Source organism: Carettochelys insculpta, chromosome 2 (genome assembly GCF_033958435.1).
Source record: "Carettochelys insculpta isolate YL-2023 chromosome 2, ASM3395843v1, whole genome shotgun sequence".
In the NCBI taxonomy this organism is placed as follows: Eukaryota; Metazoa; Chordata; order Testudines; family Carettochelyidae; genus Carettochelys; species Carettochelys insculpta.
In genome coordinates, this window is record NC_134138.1 from 39,121,224 (window position 1) to 39,143,696 (window position 22,473).

The 22,473-nt window shown below is 38.2% G+C and overlaps 1 protein-coding gene across 4 annotated transcripts in view; it reads right to left on the bottom strand.

Moving 5' to 3' along the window:
* ZFPM2 (zinc finger protein, FOG family member 2) overlaps positions 1-22,473 on the bottom strand; it is a 484,892-nt gene that overhangs the window by 262,726 nt on the left and 199,693 nt on the right. Inside the window, exon 3 of one of the 4 annotated variants that reach the window (XM_074986763.1) lies at positions 5,287-5,338. The exons of the other annotated variants lie outside the window; for them this stretch is intronic. Coding sequence (XP_074842864.1) covers positions 5,287-5,338 — 52 coding nt within the window. The remainder of the gene's footprint in view (positions 1-5,286; positions 5,339-22,473) is intronic. 4 annotated transcript variants of the gene reach the window in all.

Consider the following 22,473-nt stretch of genomic DNA (forward strand, 5'->3'; position numbering starts at 1 on the left):
TTACCAGGGAATTTTGACTATGCCTTGTATATATCCCTTATATTTTCCTCCAGCGTGACCAAGCAGCAATCAGTGTCATGTTCTCTGAACATAACAGAAAGGTAACCATGCTCTATTAAAAGAAAAACAACAAGAACAGGATCATTTTATATAAACTGTTTGATAGTCTGGATCATTACCTTCCTTCCATAGATTTAAGACTCAGCAAGAAATGAAACAGTATTTATATTTATGTTCATGTATAGATTTGCTATATTTTCTAGAGCAATGGTTTATGACGTGTTTTCCTTTTGACTAATAATAACATTTTTATATTATAAGTACATGGTGAATATGCAGTGTAACTGCTCTAAAATGTTACATGTAACACAAATGAGAACAATGACATTATTCTATACCATAACTACCTGGTGACATGCAGTGCAGTTTCTGTAAAATGTAATACAAATAAGGAAAGAAATGCACAAACCTCATATTTCCTGCTACTGAAATATAACAGATGCCTAAATTTTGAGTTTGCTCCTAATTTTGGTACAGACACCCGGACTTTAGAATATCCAGCCAGCATTACTTTAAGTAAAGCTAAAGCTAACTCTTGGTGTCATTTCAAGTAATTTATTATGCTTCACAGCATAGATCCTATAATGGGCTATCCATTTCAAGTTTTTAAGATAACCCATTTAAAAATTCCCTGACCAAAAAAAGAAAAGACAACAATGCAAGTACCAAAATAATTCCTTTGCCATCGGGCCTCATGGCCAGAAACTCTTCTACATTTTCAAATGTGTGACATATAAAGGCCTTTTCCAAGTACCATGGAGTAGGAAGAGGAATCCAATCAATAACTAGATCATGCATTCAACATTCAGAATTGTCAACCATTCATATTTGGGTCACATTTTTTGCATTTACACAGGATTCTGAAAAACAAAATGATTCTATCTTTGGCATGTATATCCTAGACCAGGGTGAGCAAAGTGGGAGGCAGTTCCCCTTGTGGGAGTGTAATTTTGTAAGGGATGGTGCAGCATGATTGGCTGCTGGGTCTCAAGCTCATCCATCCCATTAAAAAGGTTGAAATATGTGACTGTTTTTACAAATGTGTATTCACACTGCTATACAGTAGTCCCTTGAATTATTCAAGGGTTGTGTTCCCATGCACCCTCACATAACTCAAATTTGCCCAGATACATGGGGGGCAGCTTTTTTACCCCATGGAAGGCACGTTCTGTAACTGGGGTAGCAGTAGAAGCACCTGGGTTGTGGGGGGCAGTTGGGGAGGGTTAATCCTGTCGGTGGGTTGAGGCCCTGGGAGAGGAGTAGGGGGATTAAGCCTAGGGTGGGTTAGGGCTGCAGGGGTGTGGAGTTGAGTCACGGCCGTGAGGCCCTGCGGGGTGGAGGGGAGGGGAGCCAGAGTCATGTACAGGACATGGTGAATTGGAGCCATGCATGGGGTGCTGTGAGCTGGAGCTGCATGCAGCGGGTGGTGAGCTGGAGCCAGGCCGGGGGTGGTAAGCCAGAGCTGGGTGCAGGGGGTGGTGAGCCAAGGCTGCACACAGGGGTGGGGTGAGTCAGAGCCAGGCATGGGGTGAGTAAGCCAGAGCCTTGTGGAGGGCATGTGGGGGGGTGGGTCGAACAGGAGCTGCGCGGGTTGAGCCAGGGCTGGGGGGAGCAGAATTTTGAGTTGCACTTAACTCACATTAACGAAACTTAACGGCAACTTGAAATTGCATATTTCAAGAGATTACTGTACTGATTAACAATGTTTTTACACTCTACATACTTACTTTCTTACACATGCCAAAAGTGTTAATTTTCCTATGAACACAACCCAAACTCCTGTTGGCTTGGATTATGTTACACAGATTGGGGTGGCCCTGTTAATTGCAGGGATGAAAAGTGGAGCCTGACATAAAAAGTTTTCTCCCCCCGTCCTAGAACATAGCACTATCATATCAACAATATCTTCCCTACCCATAATGCTGTGCTTTCTAGAAGGAAGAAACATAGTACATCACAGTATAAACTGTTTCTATTTTTGTTATGTATATCCTAGAATATAGCACTCTCATATCAACAATATATCCTCCCTACCCATAATGCTGTGCTTTTCTGGGGGAAGGAACATGGTACATCGCTCCTGTCCCAAACCAAGGAAGCTTGGTATAAACAGTGCAAAATTTAAAAGCATTACACAACAAAGGTACCACAACAAAGATATAGCAAAACAGTTATTTCACTGAGAGATATGGTATTTTCCTTGGAATGGCAATAAAAAGGTACATGAGACCCTGAACTATATATAAAGAATGCTAAGAATGAAAAATCTGTTGTATGTCATCCTTGTGATATTAAGTCTATGGGCAAATTTAGACAAGTGGATGGGCATGGATGGTAATCAGAAGAAAGAAACCCACATGTGCTAGTCTGGGATACGGATGTCATGATATGTGAATTCATCAATACACATCCTATAAAATATATATATGATGTGATGGGATGACATTCAGATATGCTGGTGAGATGGGTGATCCATATTGTCATTGCAAAATACTATTTATCCATACAAGACATCAACAGTTTTGATGCCTAAAACATGCAATACATTGAGACAATGGATGTAAAGAAGTATAAATATTTATTGCCATGATTTTCCTAGAACTATTCTCTGTTTATGAGAGCCAGAACAGAGCAGTATGTGCATACAAGAATATTTTATAGATAACTAAACTAAAAACATAAATATAGTATTTAGAACATACACAATTGGTGCCTCTAACAGATGTTCCGTTCAGATGCTGCAGAGAACCATACTGAGTTCATGTATTTATACTCTTAAGAAATTATGTGATTTAGCCAACCATTCTGAAGCCCTAAAGAGTTTCAAGAGCAATGCTTATTCACTTTTGCACTCATTCATTCATACTCAGATGAGTGACAATACATCCAAGAAATCGTTTGGACAAACACACAAAAGAGGTGCTGAAGGATCTGCTTACAATATAGTGAGTTCCCAAAGCTTTCAACACCTTAATTTTGTTCAGATCATAAATGGAACAGCAGCAGGAATTACAGATAGAAAATAGAATAGCTGCATCTTATAACACCAATACACCTCACATTCTTTTTGATCAGTCTATTATGTATGTCATTTACATTGGCCTAGTTCTGATTGATATGGGTCACTAGAATGGTTTATCCACTTTTACCCTTTTCAAACCAATACTTTAACAACGTGACAGTTAAATAGAAAAAATTTGATGTTTCACTGATGATATAAAACAGTGATGTTTTCTTGCCTTTCTCAAAAACTGCTTTGTACTCAGTCATCGATAGCTATATTAAGCCAACATGCAACCATCTCCTCCTTTCATTGGTTACTGAACACTGGCTGAATGATGAGCATGTAACAAATATGAGTGAGTTATATCAACTTTCTAACATTTACTTTTGCAAACTGGTTTTATAGTTTCACTATTACAGGACATATAGAATATTTGGATTTGTATGGTAGCTGAAGTGAAATTATTCATGCATCTTAAATTGGGCAGTCCTGTAGCTGTTCAGAGTCACCTAAGTTAGCCCTAGGGGCAGCTGGCTCACCTGCATTCATTATTCATTTTGAGGGAAGATTGCCAGCTGTATAGTAACATATTGGAAACTTTCATGTGTCCTCAGTATCCTTTACACATTTTTTGTTTCCTTCAGAATTTGCTCCAATATTATACAAGTCCTCAAACTGAATGTCAAGGGGTTTTTTGGTTGTTTTTTGTTTTGTTTTGTTTTTGTTTGCTTTGTTTTTACACATGCTACACTAATATCATGCTACCAGTCTTGAAAAAAATTAGAGATTAGAATATGCTTGATCCATTCCTGCTTGCTGTTCATTTTTGTGTCTAAATGACACATAACGAATGCCAGATGCACTGGGAGATGACATGCCAATATTGCTTATTCATGCTGCACTTCCAGAGTAGGCATCATCTCACCAGATATGGCCCTGGTTATTTGTATTTTAACAGACATTTGATTTTGGAGGGCTAAAAATAGGCTCAATATATTTGCATATTTCAAAGCTTATCAGTCTTGTCAGATATATTATGAAAAACATAGTTGCAACTCTCTGCCCAGAAACCATTTGTAACAGATTGGATAGCACATTCCTCTGTTTGTCTCTGGCAAATGGCTAGTATCCCATTATTTTGTGAAAGAAGAATGTGAAAATACACATAAATACTTTTTGAGTGTGATGGAAATTAAGGATGGTGGTATGCCTACTTGAGCCCCTACATATGTGTAGACACAACTATTTGTTGTCATTTTTATCAGGATCCAGGCAGATTACTAGTAGATGTAACTCTGATATACCATTAGTAGAACTGTAGAATTTATTAAAAGAGGCTAATAAGCAAATCTGGCACACAGAGCTGTGGATCTGGAACCTTTTGCAATGATTGAATAAAATGGGCCGAATCAACTAACAAAGTCTTAAGCAGATTGTTAGGACCATTGAAAGAACACAACCTGTCACACCAACAATTTTTATAATTTTATTTAACAAAGAAACTTTGTTTAAACATGAAAAGGCAAACAGCTATTTCCATTTGCAGTTCATGTATTAGTACTTCATGAAGACCATTTAGGCTACTGAACTGACATATCTAGATAATATAGACTGCTTATCCAGAATTGATAGGCGCACCTCAGCAAACATTTTAATGACATAGAGTTCAATAGGGTCCAAAGATCCCAGTTAGCATTGAGGTCCTGTGGTTACAGGCACAAGCACATAGGAAGAAATATGAAGACACTGCTTCAAAAAGCTTTCAATCAAAATTATGACAAGAATCACAAGTGAGGGCTACAAAACAGTGGAAGGAAAAAGAGGGTGGGAGGAATATGAGAATATTAAGATCACACAACTATATAAAAATTAAATATGAAGCTAATTCAAAGTCAATGTTAAAATCCCCATTGACTACAGTGGGTTTGGATTAGGTCCAATGTGCACTTGATGGTTTGCTTGAAATCATTTCATGGTATTTTTTTAAATTAAGAAATATTGGCTATCCTGAACATAATCACCCCTCAGTCTAACTCTCATTAGTTTACTAAATTCCTGTAGGGCTTACAGCAGAGATGAGTTTTCACAAGACATTTGGAGATCAGGAGGAATCAGGAAAGCAGCCATAAAGATTAACATGAGGATGACACATTTCATGCAGATAGAAATAAACACCAGCAATTATAGTATTTGTCTTTAAATTATAAATCCAAAGTGTTCACCAGCATCTGCCGCAACTTTCTCCAGAGTACCTTTGGAAGATACTTGTGAGTCCTGTGAAGAAAAATAGGAAGCAAATTAGTAATAATAAAAAAGAAAGCTGGAGATATGCATATCTCATAGAACTGGAAGAGACCAGGAGAGGTCAACAAGTTCAGCCCCCTGTATTCACAGCAGAATCTATCCCCATCCCTGACACATTTTGTTTTTCAATCAAACCTGCCCCAGACCATTAAAAGCCCCTCTGGGTTTACAAGGCCATTGTTCTAACTGCTGAGATATCTCCCCTGCCCCCACCAATAATCAGTAGTTGAAATTACATTCCATGTTCTGCACTAAGTTCTCAGATTGCACATCTACATTACTTGGAACAGAGGGAAGTGACTTAAGGAGGTCAAAGTGACTGATACGTTTTGGAATAAAGTTTGTTTTTGAAGAATAGTTAAATTGTAAGGGCCAGATTTTGCTTCAGTCTGATGTCTGTGGAACTAGTCCAAATTTACACGCATGTATCAAGAGCCAGAACTGTCAGTGGAGTGGAATGTTTTCGTTGTTGTTGGTTGGTTGGTTGGTTGGTTGTTTTTGTATCAGAGGGGTAGCCTAGTTAATCTGTATCTTCAAAAACAACAAGAAGTCCTGTGGTACCTTGTAGATTAAAAGATATTTGGAGCCTAAGCTTTTGTGGGCAAAGACTAGCATTGTCAGATGATTGTGTTATTTTTAGTTTGATTGTTTGCTTTGTTTCTTTGGCACAGATGCATTTTTTACAATTTTAAGGTCACTATTAGTCTGTCATGTATCCATCTCATTTTCTAGTGCTCTAGACATTTTCCCTCCCATTCAGCCTTTCTTTATAGACCACTGTATTGCTTCAGACTTACATCTACAGAAAACTGTAGCAACACAGTAAAGTTGCATCATATTCAGTGCCTTGACAAGTTTCTTTCACCTCCGTGGTGCTATTGATTTGGAGGTGGAAGAAGCCAGGCCAGCATATGCTATCCAGTCAGTTGCTAGATCACACAAACTTTCATGTTTATTTTTAAATTTGCTACAAATATGGGTATGGACACAGTGAGAGTGTTCTGGTGGTAATACTCAGAAGAATTAAAAGGAAAACCTGCAAAGGACAGACAAACAAGACAGCATGCTGCTTCCCTGGAGCCAAGAGCAGAAACATCACTTAAAAATGAAATAGGTTTCTAAAGACAACAGGCATAAATCTGTTGATGATGAGCCACATCAGCATAATGACACAGTGCCATGGGACATTTTTCAGAGGGTAGATGACTTCACAAAACTTGGAATCATGCTGAAGAATGTCCAAGTGATCTTTCCTGAGATTGTGCCTATCCCACAAATCAAAGGGAATGAGAAAGCTGAAGATTCTGGTAGTGCACCACTGCCTAAGTAAATAGTGAAGGGTGGAGAATTTTAATTCTGGAGAGCATCAATCTTGTTTCTACGGGGAGATGGTACTACATGGTTTGGATAGCTTTCATCTCAATAGAAGAGGAACTATCTCCTTACGGACAGGTTGTCTAGAGTAGTCAGGAGTAACAGCAAAAGAGAATATGTGATCGCTCAGCACAAAGGCAAGATGTAGGGGACAAAACTAATCAAGGAACCAAAGCATATGAAAAGAAGGCATTCTTGAATTCTCTGTACACCAATGGCAGTAAACTAGTAACAGACAGGAATAATTAAAATTACAGTTGCTCACGTAGGAGGATAAATTTGATTTTGTTGGTACGACTGAAACCTGGTGGGATGATTCACACAATAGGAATGTTAAAATCAATTATTATAATCTATTTAGGAAGAATCAATGAGCAGAGAGTAGTAGCACTCTATATCAAAAATGGCAATCCCTGTTTCTCAGTCACTGACATATCAGAAGACAATGCTCTTTAATGCTTATGGATCAATGTCCTAAAAGATAAATATGGGGTATTAAGTTGTGTCTGCCACAGACCATCAAATCACACTAGAGAGCAGGATGACTGCCTTCTTACATAAATATTCATAATGTGTAAGAAAAGAAAACATGCTCATGGGGTACTTTAATATGAATAGCATATGCTGCCAGTACTAAAACAGCCTCAGAATTTTTAAACATTATAAATAACTGACTCAAAAAGTGTAGCAGCCAAAATAGTGGAATTCTTTATTACACCTTATTTTAAAGATGAGCAAATCACAGGACTAAAAACTAATGGTGACTTAGGTAACAAATAACCATGACTTGATTACATTTATAACGTGCACACAGAAAAAATTTTGTAGTAGTAATGTATGTACTTGACACTTCAATATGGTCATGGATGAAAAATTTAATCCAATAATGTGAATGATAATTGGGTATCACTGAAGCACATTGTACTAGATGCCCAAAAATCTACAACAGAAGAAGCAGCAATGAAGGGTCCTGTGGCACCTTATAGACTAACAGAAAAGTTTTGAGCATGAGCTTTCGTGAGTACAGACTCACTTCATCAGATGCTGTGAGTCTGTGCTCATGAAAGCTCATGCTCAAAACTTTTCTGTTAGTCTATAAGGTGCCACAGGACCCTTTGTTGCTGTTACAGATCCAGACTAACACGGCTACCCCTCCGATACTTAACAGAAGAAGAGGGCTCTAATGGTTTAGAGAGGAAGAGAAGGCAGCCATTAAAACATATACCTATAGCAAATGGAAGAAAACAGAAGCTGACAGTAATTAATATAAATCATAATATAGAAATTATATAAACTGATAAGGGAAGCAAAGACAGAATCTCTGCAATACTGTAGGTCCACAAATAGAATGAAATGGTAAAAATATCAATAACAACACAGAAAACATAGATGTGTTCAATAAACATATTTATTCTTTATTTGGGGAAATATATATGATATAATCGCCAAACATGTTGATAAAAACACTCTTTCCATTCTATATGTGTCGTGAAAGATGCTGAACAATAGTTGTTAAATCACCAAGTCTAGATAACTTGAATCCAAGAATTTTAAAAGAGCTGGCTGGGGATACCAATAAACAATTATTTAGGGATTTTCAATAAGCCTTGGAACATTGGAGGAGTTCCAGAAGACTGAAGGATGTGCCAATTTTTGAAAGAGTAAATGGGGATCAGGCTGTTAATTATAGACCTGTCAGAGTAACACAATTCACAGGCAGCGGACATATGGCAAATTAATAAAGAATTAAAGGTGGCTAATGTAATTAATGCAGGCAACAAGTGCTTTTAGAACATAAACCCTTTCAAACTAACTTGATATTTTAAAGAGATTACAAATTTTGTTGATAAGTTTAATAGTTTAAGTTTAACAGGACTGACATAACATTCTTAGACTATAGAATCAATCCTACACACACACACATACAGACCCATGTAGGCATCTGAATTGCTGCCACATGTACTGAGTATATTAAAAACCAGCTATCTGATAAGTCTAAAATTGGAACTGTAAATGGGGAATCATCATGGTGTGGTCATGTTTCTAGTAGGGTGTCACAGGGATCTGTTCTTGTTCCAACTCTATTTAACATTTTTTTGAATGAATGACCTGGAAGAAAACATGAAAAAAACACTGCTGATAAAATTTGCAGGTGACACAAAAAATGGGGGAGTGGTAAATAAAGAAGAGGATGGGTCACTGATTCAGAATGATCTGCATTGCTTGGTAAACTGGGCACAAGCAAACTAGGCATTTTCATGTGGCTAGAGAAAGAAAGTGGTGAACTTGAAAAAGATCTGGGGATATTCTGAACAATCAGCTGAACATGAGCTCCCAGTGTGATGCTGAGGCTAAAGGAACTAATGTCAACCTGAGATGTATAAACAGAGAATGCTCAAGTATGAGTAGAGAGGCTATTTTACTTCTATGTTTGGTACTGGCACTAGTGAAATCCTGTAGAATTCAAGAAGAATGTATTTAGAGATGGGTCACAAAAATGACTAAAGTTTTAAAAAAACGTGCCTTATAACAGACTCAGGTAGATCAATTGATTTATTGTAATAATGGAAATGTTAAGTGTGACATGATTATAATATTTAAGTAAGTACATGGGGAATAAATATTTAATAATGGGCTCTTCAATCTAGCAGAGAAAGGTATAGTATGATCCAGTGGCTGGAAGTTGACTTTAGAAAATTTCAGACTAGAAATAAAATGTATATTTTTAATGGTGACAGTAATTAACAATTACCAAGGGTCATCATGGATTCTCCAGCACTGATCATTATTAAATCAAGATTGGATGCTGATCCACTGTGTTTCAAAAAGATATACTCAAGGAATTATTTTGGGTAAGATCTAAAACCTGTATTATAAAGGAAATCAAGCTAGATGATCACAAGCATCCTTTTTGGCGTGATACCTAAGAACAGATCTCCACAGGCTGCACTGTCCCCTTTAGAGGCTATATAAGCTTAATACAGTGGTACACGTTTAATATATGTTCAATTTAAAGAGGTATTTACACAGTTTCAGCACTAGAAATGGGGAAACTGCTAAAACCTGTAAAATATCTAGAACTGGAAAGAAATTTTAAAATAGATCTGTTGTTGTTAATATGCACACTTACCTACAATCCTCAGCTTCAGTTTGCACATGCTGATGGTCATCATGTCCTGTGGAAAGGAATGGGCAATGGTTATATTTCACTACACAAGAATGTCTCATTACATGAGTTCAACAGCACAATACCAACATTATAAAGACATTTGCAGGTGATTACCTGGTCCACTGTGTTCACCTTCCAGAAATGCACAAGTTTTTCTCCAACCCCTTCAATCGTGGTATTTCTGCCATTTTACTGACAGTCCCAGGTGAGAGAGGAATCTGATTGCAGGCCTCCCTCATAACTTAACAACTACCTTGGACTCTCTCACGAGTGTTGGATCCTGCACAAGGAAGGATGCAAAATAGGTCTCAACAATAAATAATTTACAGTGTTACATAAGGAGTAATATATTTCCTTCTTTTCCCTTTGCTGTGCGATATCCAATCTGTGCCACTGTTTCCAAAATGGTACATTAAAAACCAAGTGATCATGACTTTGTAGTGCTACCTTATGTTAAGGTCACAGAAATTAGACCTGGAAAAGATCTTTTAGGTCACCTGTTTCATTCACCTCCAAGTACAGGCTTGGTGGCTACAACATTTTCTAGGGCTACACCTTGAATTCATAAAATCAAAGGGGTGGCTCTCATTTCCATAGGGAACCTACTATATCACTTGCACAACATTTTTCTTGGTATGTGGCCTATTTTATTTCTTAATTTCAAATGTATTTCCTAATTATAATCCCTTCTTTCACACTAAATGATTCCTTATTTTCTTTGTGGTTCACAGCCTGAATTTAGAGAAACTATGTCAGGCAATAACCAGGCATTACTTAGGCAATGGCTAGTTTTAGCCATTATAGTTATTACTTAGTTGAGCTACTATATATTTTATCTATTATTCTTTCAGTCTTCCCTGATGCATTAGTCTCTCATTCTCCCTAATCACTTTTGGTTCTCTTCTCTTAACCTCCCAGCATATCCATGCTTGATAGAAAGATATGAGATAAAGAGGTATAAAAGACAAAATGCAACATATAATGTGGCCATATCAGAGCCATATAGATAGAACATTATACTTTTATCAAAATGTATTCACACTAGTATTGAACTGTTTTTTCCCCTCCCCTGACAAAATGCAATACAGTTTCTTGTCTCTTACGGAATTAATGTTTTTGCATTATTTTCTCCCAGTTGCCTCAGTTTGTATTTTTTCAAAGATGAATCTCAATTTATTTTTCTAATATTTAGGCAGCCTTTGCATCCCCTTATGTCATTCCTCTGTTTCAGTACTCACTGCAATACTTCCTAATTTTGTATCATCTCCAAATTTCATTAATGTGTTGTTTACCCTACCTATTAGGTTCACTATTCAGCTCTAATACCCAGCTCATTATTGGCTTACAATTTCAATAAATTGTGTTATATTAATTTACATTTGCTCTCAGTTCCATGGCTTAACTTCGGTTTGGGTAAGAGTATGCATAACAAAGACAACTTGAAGTACTTTGGAGATTAAGATTTGGTAAGACTCTTTACCCAATATTTTATTAAATCCAAATATATTTCATCATTCTTCCACTAATTTTGTAATTCTCTTACAAAAAGCCTACAAATTCATCCAACAAGATTTAATTCCTTTACTCCATCAGAAAAGTGCCAATCACATTTTCTTTGGGTATTGAACACTATTTTAAGTAACTATTTACCACTAGAAGACATTTATGCATGAGTAACTACAGCATTCCCTAAAATAAACTCCTTATGCAAAAAGCCTGGAAAAAAAAAAACAGGCTTACATAATGCGTGTTGAATAGGAACAGAGAGGTGGCTGTGTTAGTCTGTACTCTAACAAAACAAAACAGCAGAAACGTAGCACTTTAAAGACTAGCAAAATGATTTATTCAGTGATGAGCTTTCGTGGGACAAACCTACTTCATCAGATCAATCTCATTTCCGATACGGACTGACCTTTAAAGGTCAGTCCGTATCGGAAATGAGATTGATCTGATGAAGTGAGTCTGTCCCACAAAAGCTCACCACTGAAAAAATCATTTTGTTAGTCTTCAAAGTGATACATTTCTCTTGTTTTATAATGCTGTGTTATGAAGGTGAAGAGATCAGGGATCTGGAAAACTAGTGAGACAGTTCCATAGAGAAGGGTCTTCCACTGTTGGTAGGCTTCCACAACCTTAAGATTTTCATAACTAGAAAATGGCAGCAAAAGTACCATAGTAATCTTAAGATGACATGGTAGCACATAAGGAGAGAAACCAGGTAGGATTTTCTAGCAGATAGATGCATGCAAAGGATCTCACCTCTTTCCTCTGAGTGAAATATACCGCTGCTCTCTTCTCCAGCTTTACGCCTTCCAGGGAGAGTCAAAGCCACTTTGATTTCTTGTCCATTATATTATGAACTTCAGCACCACTGCCAAACCTGAATCATATTTACAGCAGCTGTCTTTTCACAAGTGTGATAACGTATTTAAATTTAATCTCTGAATTGGGGCAATCATATTTGAGGATGACTCAAGCTATTGTGTTGCTGGCTCAGCAACTAGTAAACTACAAGAGCATGAGGTTGTCTACATCTGCCACAGTTCTGGGATGCATTCTGAAGGTTCATTTTGGACTAGGAGTTCCATATTATTAACACTTCTTCCCTTTAGAAACATAATAATTTTACATTTTTAGTATCAAGGAATGATTAATGTTTTTATTCCTGCACTGAACAGTCTGAAAAAGACAATATGCTATATACATAGACTAGGTTAACATACCTAGTCTTTTTAAAAAAAAAAAAAGTGAAAATTCATCTCCAGGACTGACTGTGACTTTGACATGGAAAAAAGAAATTGCAGAATTTTGTGTCATACATCATGTGTCAGGTAAAATGGGAGGCTTATGGCAGGTCAGTTTTTTTGTAAATTCCTTTTTAACAATACATGTTAAAATACACGAACAATACCTGCTCCCAGCATACTTTTATGAGGAGTGTTTCCATGTGCTAGATCACTGATCACATGTTCTTCAGCTCAAGCCTAGTGGGGGCAATTGAGATGAACGGTTTCTTAGCTATGTCAATAATTTTATGCTGAACACTAAAACATAAATAGAAAATTTAAGATACAACTCGCAGTATTGTTGAATGTAAAATAAACAGTTGTCAGTTTTACAAAAACTTGTATGAATACACTGCTGTTCCCAGTAGCAATAGGATCAATGTACTCTTTTTGATGAATATAAGCTCATTGATGCACCTAATGAACAGTTAATTCACAAGCCTACATAATGAAAGCACATCACCAAGAATAGCATATCTTCCAGTATGTTATCATATGATTACAGACAAATCAAATACATAATGTTAAATAAGATGTCACATTTGGATCTCCCACCTCATTCATAGTCATGGTGTATATGATAAAAAGTGGTGGGCAACTTGCAGTCCAAGAGCTCCATGCAACCCATCAAGGATCTAGATGAGGCCAGTAAGACATTTTGTTTACCACTGCCCATGTGCAGGATTTCCAGAGCCCACTGGCTTCTGCCCACATAGATTTTCCTACCAGTACTACTAAAGTGACACTTGCATGAAGCAAGGGCGTGTTAAGTGAGGTGCATACTGATTGCAGACTAACTAGAAGAGCCATACGCTCCTTCTGAATCCAGTCAAAGTGCTCCTAGGGTTCAATCAGCTCTCCCCCAAAATTCTAGGCAAGTGGTGTCCAAAAGAAAATAAAGATCGCCACAGCCTCCTTTCCCTGAAAGCCTGGAACCACCTCTTCAGAGACAGGCACTAATCCTCACCCCCACAAACTGCTGGTCACTCACCAGAGGCCCCAACACTGGAGCCCCCCTCCACCACACGAGCTGCTGTGCCACTACGGCCACCAGAGGCCCCCCTTCCACCTAAGCTGCATCCTCACCGCTGCCATCAGAGGCCCCACCACCACCACTGAAGGACCCCCTGCCATGTGAGCTGTCCCCACTGCCACATGAGCTACCCTGATGCTGCTGGAGGCTCCCCGCCCCCCGCCTCTGCAGCTGCTGCTCATCAGCTGCCCCACAGCTGAAGCCACCACCACACCTGGGTTTGTGCCACAGGAGGAGCTGCCTCCGCTACTGCCACCATGTGCTTGTCCCATCAAGTGGTGGGACATGTGCGTGGAGCAGGTGGAGGGTGCTTCACATGTGTGGCTCTGACAAGCTGCTTCACACCGTGGTGCCCAGTTCACAACATGTGGTGAATGGAAAGCATATTGGACACTGAGGTTCTAGGCACACAAGCACAGTTAGAAAAACTGCCATATACAGGAGACTGTCCTGGTTATGACAATTCTGCAGCCTACTGAAATGGAGGGTCACTCATGTGGCCCACTCACTTGTCTAGGTTGCCCATCACTGACATAAAATGCCAATATCCCTGCAGTCTCTCCTTTCTTAATTTCCCTCACAAGCCTTTAGAGATTTAGTAGAAAGCTCTGAAACAGGACACTTAAATATTGAATAGTCAGTGTGCACTGAAATGGAAGTATTTGTATGTGATATGCATAAGGTAGCTAAATTCTATCATCAGGTACTGAAGGAACAAGGTGGGTGAAGTAATATCTTTTATGGGACCAACCTCAGTGGGTGAGAGAGACAAGCTTTAGAGTTTCCACAAAGCTGTCCTTCAACTCTGGGAAATGTGGTGTACCACATCAAATGCACTACAGGCCACAATAACAACTATGTGGGTGAAACCAGACAATGATAAAAACAATAAAATATGTGCGGGTGATCACTTTTCGCAAAGCAATCACTATATCTGACCTGTCAGTCCTCCTTCTCAAACAAAATCTGCACAACACACTCAAAATGTAAATACTTAACTTTGCTAGACACTAGAAATAGTGGACCGAATACAGACACTGAATTTATGGCTTGTTAAATAGAAATAACTGACTTAACCCTACATCTTGCATTTTTTACTGTGCCCCTTATGACTGGAGATGAGTTATCAGCCCATTTCATCTTGAATGGCCCTGCTAAAATATGTGTTAATTACTTATTCTAAACAATCTGTTTCACCCTGTATTTAGCTGAGACACTGAGTAAGATTCCCAGACCTGATGATAAGCTCTGAGTAAGCTTGAAAGCTTGTCTATCTTACCAATACTAGTTGGTCCAATAAAAGACATTATTTCACCCATCTTGTCTTTCTACTATCCTGGGAGTGACATGATTACAATCACCCTGTATATATCAGGTACTGGGAAAGCTGTTTAATGCCACATCCTGGCTCCAACAACCCTCACTTGGCATGCATACACTTATAAATAAATGTGCTGTTTATGAGCAACTGAGTCAGCTGAAAAAAGTGGGTATGCCGTGGAATTGTCTGTCTCATTGAAGTGTGCCATGTTACTCAAAAGGTTGGGAACCACTGCTCTAGATGTCTTGCAGGATTAGTTCTGGAAATATTACAATGCATCATGCTTCACCATGGAAAGCTCATTTTAATACTAGCACCGTACGTTTTTTTCAGAATAATCTTTGTTTGAAGAGCAGACTTTTGAGTAATGGCACTAAGCACAGACACCAACCCATGGTTGTTCCAGAGGTGGAGCACCTACAGGAGAAAAAAAACAGTGGGTGCTCAGCACTGCTCACAGCCACACAGATCTGTTGCTCCACAGCCCCCATGTTCACCAATCAGCTCCCCGACTCCCCAAAACAGCTCTTCATGCCCACTAAAATCCAACTCTTTCAGCAGTGTGTGGAAAGCACTTGTGGGAAAGGAGGAGGAGCAGGGACAGGATTATGTGGGAGATAGGGAAGAAGAGGCATAGTGGGGGTGAGGCCTAGGATGGAACAAGGGTTGAGTGCTCCCCAGAAGCTCAGGAAGTTCGCACCTATGGCACTATCATTTTCCACACTGGCAATTTAAACAAAAGTTGCACACAAAGTTGTGATTTTTTTTCCAGAAGTTTTGCTTCTTACGGGATATATGTCTCCGTATTTTATATTAGCAGTTTATTGCTTTCTAGTTACATTTTTATTTAGTTCTAACAGTGTACAGATTTTACACAATTTGCCTTGACATATCCCTTCTGGACTTTGGAGGTGTGAATAAAACACAATCTTGAGCTTTAAATTTTAAGGATCTGGTTGGACAATTCAAGAAGTTACATATTGATTTTTGAGCCCTCTGATTCCCATTAAAATAAACACCTTTAAACTGCAAAGAAGACAATTTTTGGAATTGGAAATCTTTGCTTTTGCCTTTTACAATCATGTAGACAGGTAAGTCTCTTGTGGCTGTGGCATTTCCATATGTTTGTAAATTATTCCAGCTACACTTGGGATTAATTTATGCTGGTGTCAGAAGCCATCAGTTTGTATCAGACGGAAAAATACAGGACCAGTGCAAACACATACTGCATAAACTGTACACAATTTTAGAAAGACAAAATTGTCACCAATTGTGTCAAAGGTCAGTTACTGAAAAGACATCAGACTTTAAAAAAAACTTATTTTTCAATATTTGTTCTAGAGCCTTTAGCAGATACATGACTTGGAATTTAAAATATTCTTGACTTGCTGCATTCCAAATCTAATAGTACTGATAATTAAAGTGCTCAGTCTAATAACATGAAAACAGCAGAAAATGATAAATTGTCTTTGGCTGGGTCAGAATAATAATTTATAAAACACAGCAGGTATTAGTTAACCAATAAACTCTTTAGAAACAAAACTCTTTTATTGAAAAAATAGGCACTAATTGTAGCAAGATTGGTGGTTTTCTTAAAATTGAGGTGGTTGAGGGAAAAAAAGAATAAAAAGGTACCTTTTGATGAGAGATTATGTAGTTTTTACAATCGAGTAAATTTAGTTGCTGTTGCAGCAGAGGAATGTGATAGGAAATTTTAGTTGAAGGAGAAATGTCACAGTATTTTGATAAGAGAGCGATGAACTTTTTTTCCCTCGTGCCATTATCAAGGCGAAGTGAACAAAATGCATCATTTATAACCCAGAGCTCTACCATTATCTCCTGGTGAGACACTTGTTTTAAAACACACAAGGACCTTTTTTCTCTAAGACTAAAGCTCAGTCTTCTTTTATAACCATGAAAGAAAGTTGACACTTGTGTGGGCCAAAGTTTCTAGGCAACCACACAAGGGCAGTCATGCACCCTCCAGGTCACCCCTAGCTCTGAAGTACAGAGAAAGCATATGAACAGTATATGTCCCTTTGATCACAGATACCATCTAAAATTGATGTAGAGAGAAAATCCTGCCCTACTGAAAAAGGCACCTCAGTCAGTTTAAAGCATTTTATTACCTAATACAGCCCAGAAAAGAAAGGTTAACATGCTATATTGAAAACCCACTAAAACCAAGTATTTCTTGATAGACACAGAAACATCATGGACTCCATTCTGATATTTCTACTTATACCTGGGGAATCATTTCCCTCTCTTCTCATGAAGCACAGCAAGATGCCTGTTTTCACTACATGATGTTCATTCAGCAAATCAAGTATTCAAATATGCAATTTTTATATGGCATGAGGACAAGGTCTGACTATTTAGAATAGTGAGATTTCAAATGGGCACAGGCATTACCTGTGCTCCTTGTAAACTGAGCACTTGGGTGGCTACCCAGGAGAGATTCCTGTAAATCTGAGAAATTGAGTCTTACCCACCAAAGCTCATTACCTAATAATTTTTTTTTTTAGTTTTTAAGTTGCTACAGAACCACTTGTTAGTTGTGAAGCTACAGACTAACACAGCTACCCCTCTCAGTCCCTCTGTATTTGTTAGTACAAGGCACACTCCAACCCTAGTGTCCATAGAGCACTTCTCTGGAGAGCTCAGTCTTGTTTCACTAAACACTCAGAATGCTCAGATTCACTACTCCTGAAGGAGCAACGAAGGGTCCTGTGGCACCTTATAGACTAACAGAAAAGTTTAGAGCATGAGCTTTCGTGAGCTCATGCTCTAAACTTTTCTGTTACTCTATAAGGTGCCACAGGACCCTTCGTTGCTGCTACAGATCCAGACTAACACGGCTACCCCTCTGATCCTCCTGAAGGAAAGAACACAGCAGTTTACAAGATTTACTTCAAGATCTCCATTCCACTTGACTTAGATTATTTACAGTAAAAACAAAAGTAAGTTTATGTCAAAGAACAGAGTTTCACATGACAGGAAATAAGAATATTGTGAGCAAATCATTACCTATCAAACAAAATGATAACATTTTTTTAGCCTAAACTTAACTAACAAGGCATTCTGCAATCATCTAAAAGATTGCTTACTCCAAACCTTTCTCCAGTGTTTTCAACCAGTTCAGCTGAGATCCCTTCTGATAATATCATGGCCTTTGGCAGCATATCCTCACAGACTGAAGGAGTGTCTGGAGGTTCAGCTGCTGTTTTATTTTGTTTTGTTTTGTGTTTTTTCCCGCAGTCCCCACAACTGCACTAATTTTACTCAGGCTGCGAATGCGCATCCCTTGTTAATCATACAATACTTAATCTGTTAATGACTAGACAGAGTTGGATAAATGTCTCCTCCTCTGCGCTGTGACAGGAGTATATAGATCACCTTTGGGTGACATTCTTAAGTCATAGGCAAAGAGAACATAATTTTTAGGATGTGTGGATGGACAGACAGACAGATGGATAACTCTTCACATACACATCTTGTAATGATTATGATAAACAGTGTGCTACAGGCTTTCTTTAGAGACCTGACAAGAATATATCTGGGTGAAGTGATACTTCTATGCATACCCATGCCTTCTTTCAGTTGACAAAAAAGGCTCTCTTTTTATACTACATTATCCTTTTGGCATTAATTGTTGACTGGGCACACATTGGTGGGACAGTACTGAATAGAGAGGAAATCAATCTCCGGGGCTAACACTCTAGCAAGTTGCATGAATTATATATATACTTTAATATGAACACAGAGGCATAAGTCTGCTTTATGTACTGTGGCCATCCATCTTGTTTTTACCAGGACAGTGCCTTATTTAAGCTGTCTCACAGGCATCCCAAATTTTTTTAATAAAAAGACCCATTGGCCTGTATTTTGCAGGGCTCCTGTTCCCTGACATCCTGTGTTGTGGGTGGCAGCCTCTCCTGCCAGGGAGCTCCTCCACTGGGTGACTGCTCTGTTCCCTGGAGCTCTGCACCTTGTGACAGCAGCTCCTGCTGCAGGGGAGCTCCCCTGTGGGTCATCTGCCCTGTTTCCTGGCACCATATGATGTTAGTCCCCATTGCCAGCGAACTCTGCAACAGGGTGGCTGCCCCATCTCCTGGTGCCCAACATCTAGGAGAGGCAGCTCTAGCTGCCAAGCAGCCTCTCCACAGGTTGGCTGCCTCATTCCTCAGCTTCCCACACCTCAGGGAGGCAGCTCCTTCTTCATTTCCTGCTCCCTTCACCCCCCTGGGGGCTCTGGAACACCCCCCACACCAGGGGCTTCTAGATCCCCTGTCTTCCACTCCCCTTCACACCCTAGCTTTACAGAACATCCTGAAGATCTCACTGGGCATTCAAGTCACACCAACGCTTCCCATGCTAACATGTTTAATGTCCGAAACTCATTTCCCTGTTGTTAGTCAACACATTTCCTCAGCCAATGAGGCCAGACACACTCATGGATTAAATAAGAAATTCCTTTGAGAATTCCATTTAGTATATTTAGTTTCTTACAAAAACCCATTGAAAGACATTGCTTTCAGTTAATTATTCTAGATACATGAATTGGCTAATTAGTCTTACATAAGTACTTGCCCCATGACACTGGCAAGGGCAATCAGATCCGTGTTAACTGCTATTTTGCATGTCAACTCTACAAAATAAAACCAGACTGAGCAGCTACAGCAAGTAAAGTACTTTCACATTTCTAAAGGTTTCTATTTGTGAATATCTTGTCCTGTGTAGGTAAATCTTTCTATGGGTAGAAATGTGCTTTCACAATGGCTCATAGTACAACAAACATCCTGATGTTCTCTTTTCCTTCCATAATTTTCCATGATTATGCAAGTAAAGGGAGAGTAAAATCCCACCATTCTGACATCTGCTTCCTGTGTCCTTTACATGATTTTGGGAACTCTTTCCAAAAATTGAAAAAGATTTCCTTTAAATGACTTTTCTACTAAATTACAGTTTGATTGAAAGCGCTTTAGTTCAGACACTTAGGCTATATCTACACAAGCACTTTTACTGGTAGTGATGATAGTTTCACTAACAGAAGTGCCAGTATGACATCACTATATCAGTGGGAGACACTCACGTGGACACAGCTTCCACCACTCCTTGGAACTTCCACTCCAACTTTAATTATGCCAGAAAGAAAGGTCGCTCTCATCAGCACAGAGTAGCTATACAGGAGAACTTACAGTGGAACAGCGGTAGTTTACCAACTCTGCTGTTGCAAGATCTCTATCAGAGATATAGCCAGAGTCACCAGAAATAACATTATTAGAAATAACACAGGAAGATAGTTTAAAAATGAGTTAAGAAACCAAAAGTCAGAGCAAAATAAGGAAGTAAAAGAAACTATATACATCGAATACATGCTTTGGCTATGTCTGCTCTACTGTGCAATATAGCACACTAGTAAAAATGACCAAAAGAAATATTTGAATGTACTTCTAAGACGTACCTTCTTGTATTTTACAGACACAAATTAATGTTTTTTTCCAAATAGTGAAAACAGAAGAAAATAAAAAGAATGACTGATGCACACAAATTGATGTTTGTATGCATTTATGAAGTTTGCTTGACTAAAGGAGGGTCCACCATTCATGCTTCTGGTTACACTGAATTTGGCAGTAATTTCTTTTATGGTTTTAATATAAGACAAAAAATGTAACTGACATATTCCACAAACTGATCCCAGGAGCTTTTCTACTGAACTTTGGTCAAGGTTGATTGTAAGTACTAGACTAAGATTAATATAGCCTGTTAAAAACAGTGATAACATTACCTAGTGTTACATTTAACAAAAAATAATATACCATATGAATTGATTGCTCAGTAATAACTCAACTGGAAACAAGGGTTATTATATCATAAAATTGTTTACTTATAGTGCATTATCTCGTAACTGGACAATTAGCTCATGTGACCACTATCCTATGTTTAGAAAGTTGCTGATGCAATACATCTAAATCATAATTGAAATGACAGTTGGATAATATGGAAATCTTCAAAAGAATTAAGTGATAATATTAATTGTGGTAACTCTTCCTCCACAGAAAAAACATTACCATTTAAAACAATACCTAAACAACTATGGAGGACGATGCTATCAACAATAGAAATATTGTGGCAGGTGCATATCTGGAAAAAATCTGTAATACTGTCTCTTCTGTGATAATATGCTACCACAGAGAACTAATCTCCATTGATATGTAATAGTCTATAAAGTTGCATTGTGCTTCTGAGAAATATTTTATCATATGAGAATATGAACACTTAGGTAGAAACAGAAATATACCAGTATGTCAGTAAAATAGCTACCATTTTAGTAGTTCAGCAATGTAAAATTTCTTATATTGTTCAGTTTATGTAATAACAAAAGAAGCATGTGTGATTTGACAAACGTGAGTTATTCTCTGAAGATAAAATTATGAAATGACATGGAAATTGTGCCAAATTGGGCTTTTGTGCTGATTGTTCCGAATGCAATTGTGCCCGATTCTCTTCCCACTTATACTGGTGTAAATCAGGAATAACTTCACTGAAGTTAGTGGAAGTACAATATTGTAAATTCCATGTTTGTGAAAGCAGCACCATGCCCAGAAAATACATATGGCTACTTCTTCCTTCATAGCCACGTTGTATTCGAAGTAAGATGCTCCAGAACTGTAGGATATTTTTGCTCTTAACCTTTTAAGTTTATGGTACAACCCTGTAGAAGAAGAAATTTTTTTAAAAATGCATAAGAAGTCTGACTTTAATTTAAAGTAGCTCTTTAGCCTTGTGGAGATCCTGAACCACTAGTTTTGAGAACACTGCATTAGATCAATGGCTGTTGTAAACCAGATCTACAACCAGAGCTAAATCAGTGGTGCTACACTGGTTTACACCTTGTAGAAATGGCTTTACTGAGTATTCTTTATACAAAAATAGGCATTTTCACTCATAGTTATTACTGAGCCACGCCTAATTAAATAAAATGATTTAATAGTAAGTACCTGTGTGACTTAGGCTCCTATATCCTAAGGTTACTAAGTCACACAGGACTTCTCAAATTTTCACAAAATATTGTAAAATTCAAAATGATGGAAATTATAGATATGCTGCAACATTTATTTGTAACAGTAATATTTAAGCGAATATGATTGTTTTCATTGTATTTCCCATTTTCCCTTTATTACACTAACATTTCAAGGAACCAGAACCAGTTTAGAGCACCACTTTTAAGGCCAACTCCACCGACTTTTTCATCTCTGGTCATACTTACTTATGGCTGCGTCTACATGGGTAACTTCTGTCGACAGAACAGCCCTTTTGTCGACAAAACTCACCGAGCGTCTGCATGGTTAAAGCACTCTGTCAAGAGTTTGTTGACAAAAACTTGGCTGTTCAGTCGGCAGCATCATCCCTGTTCCCAGT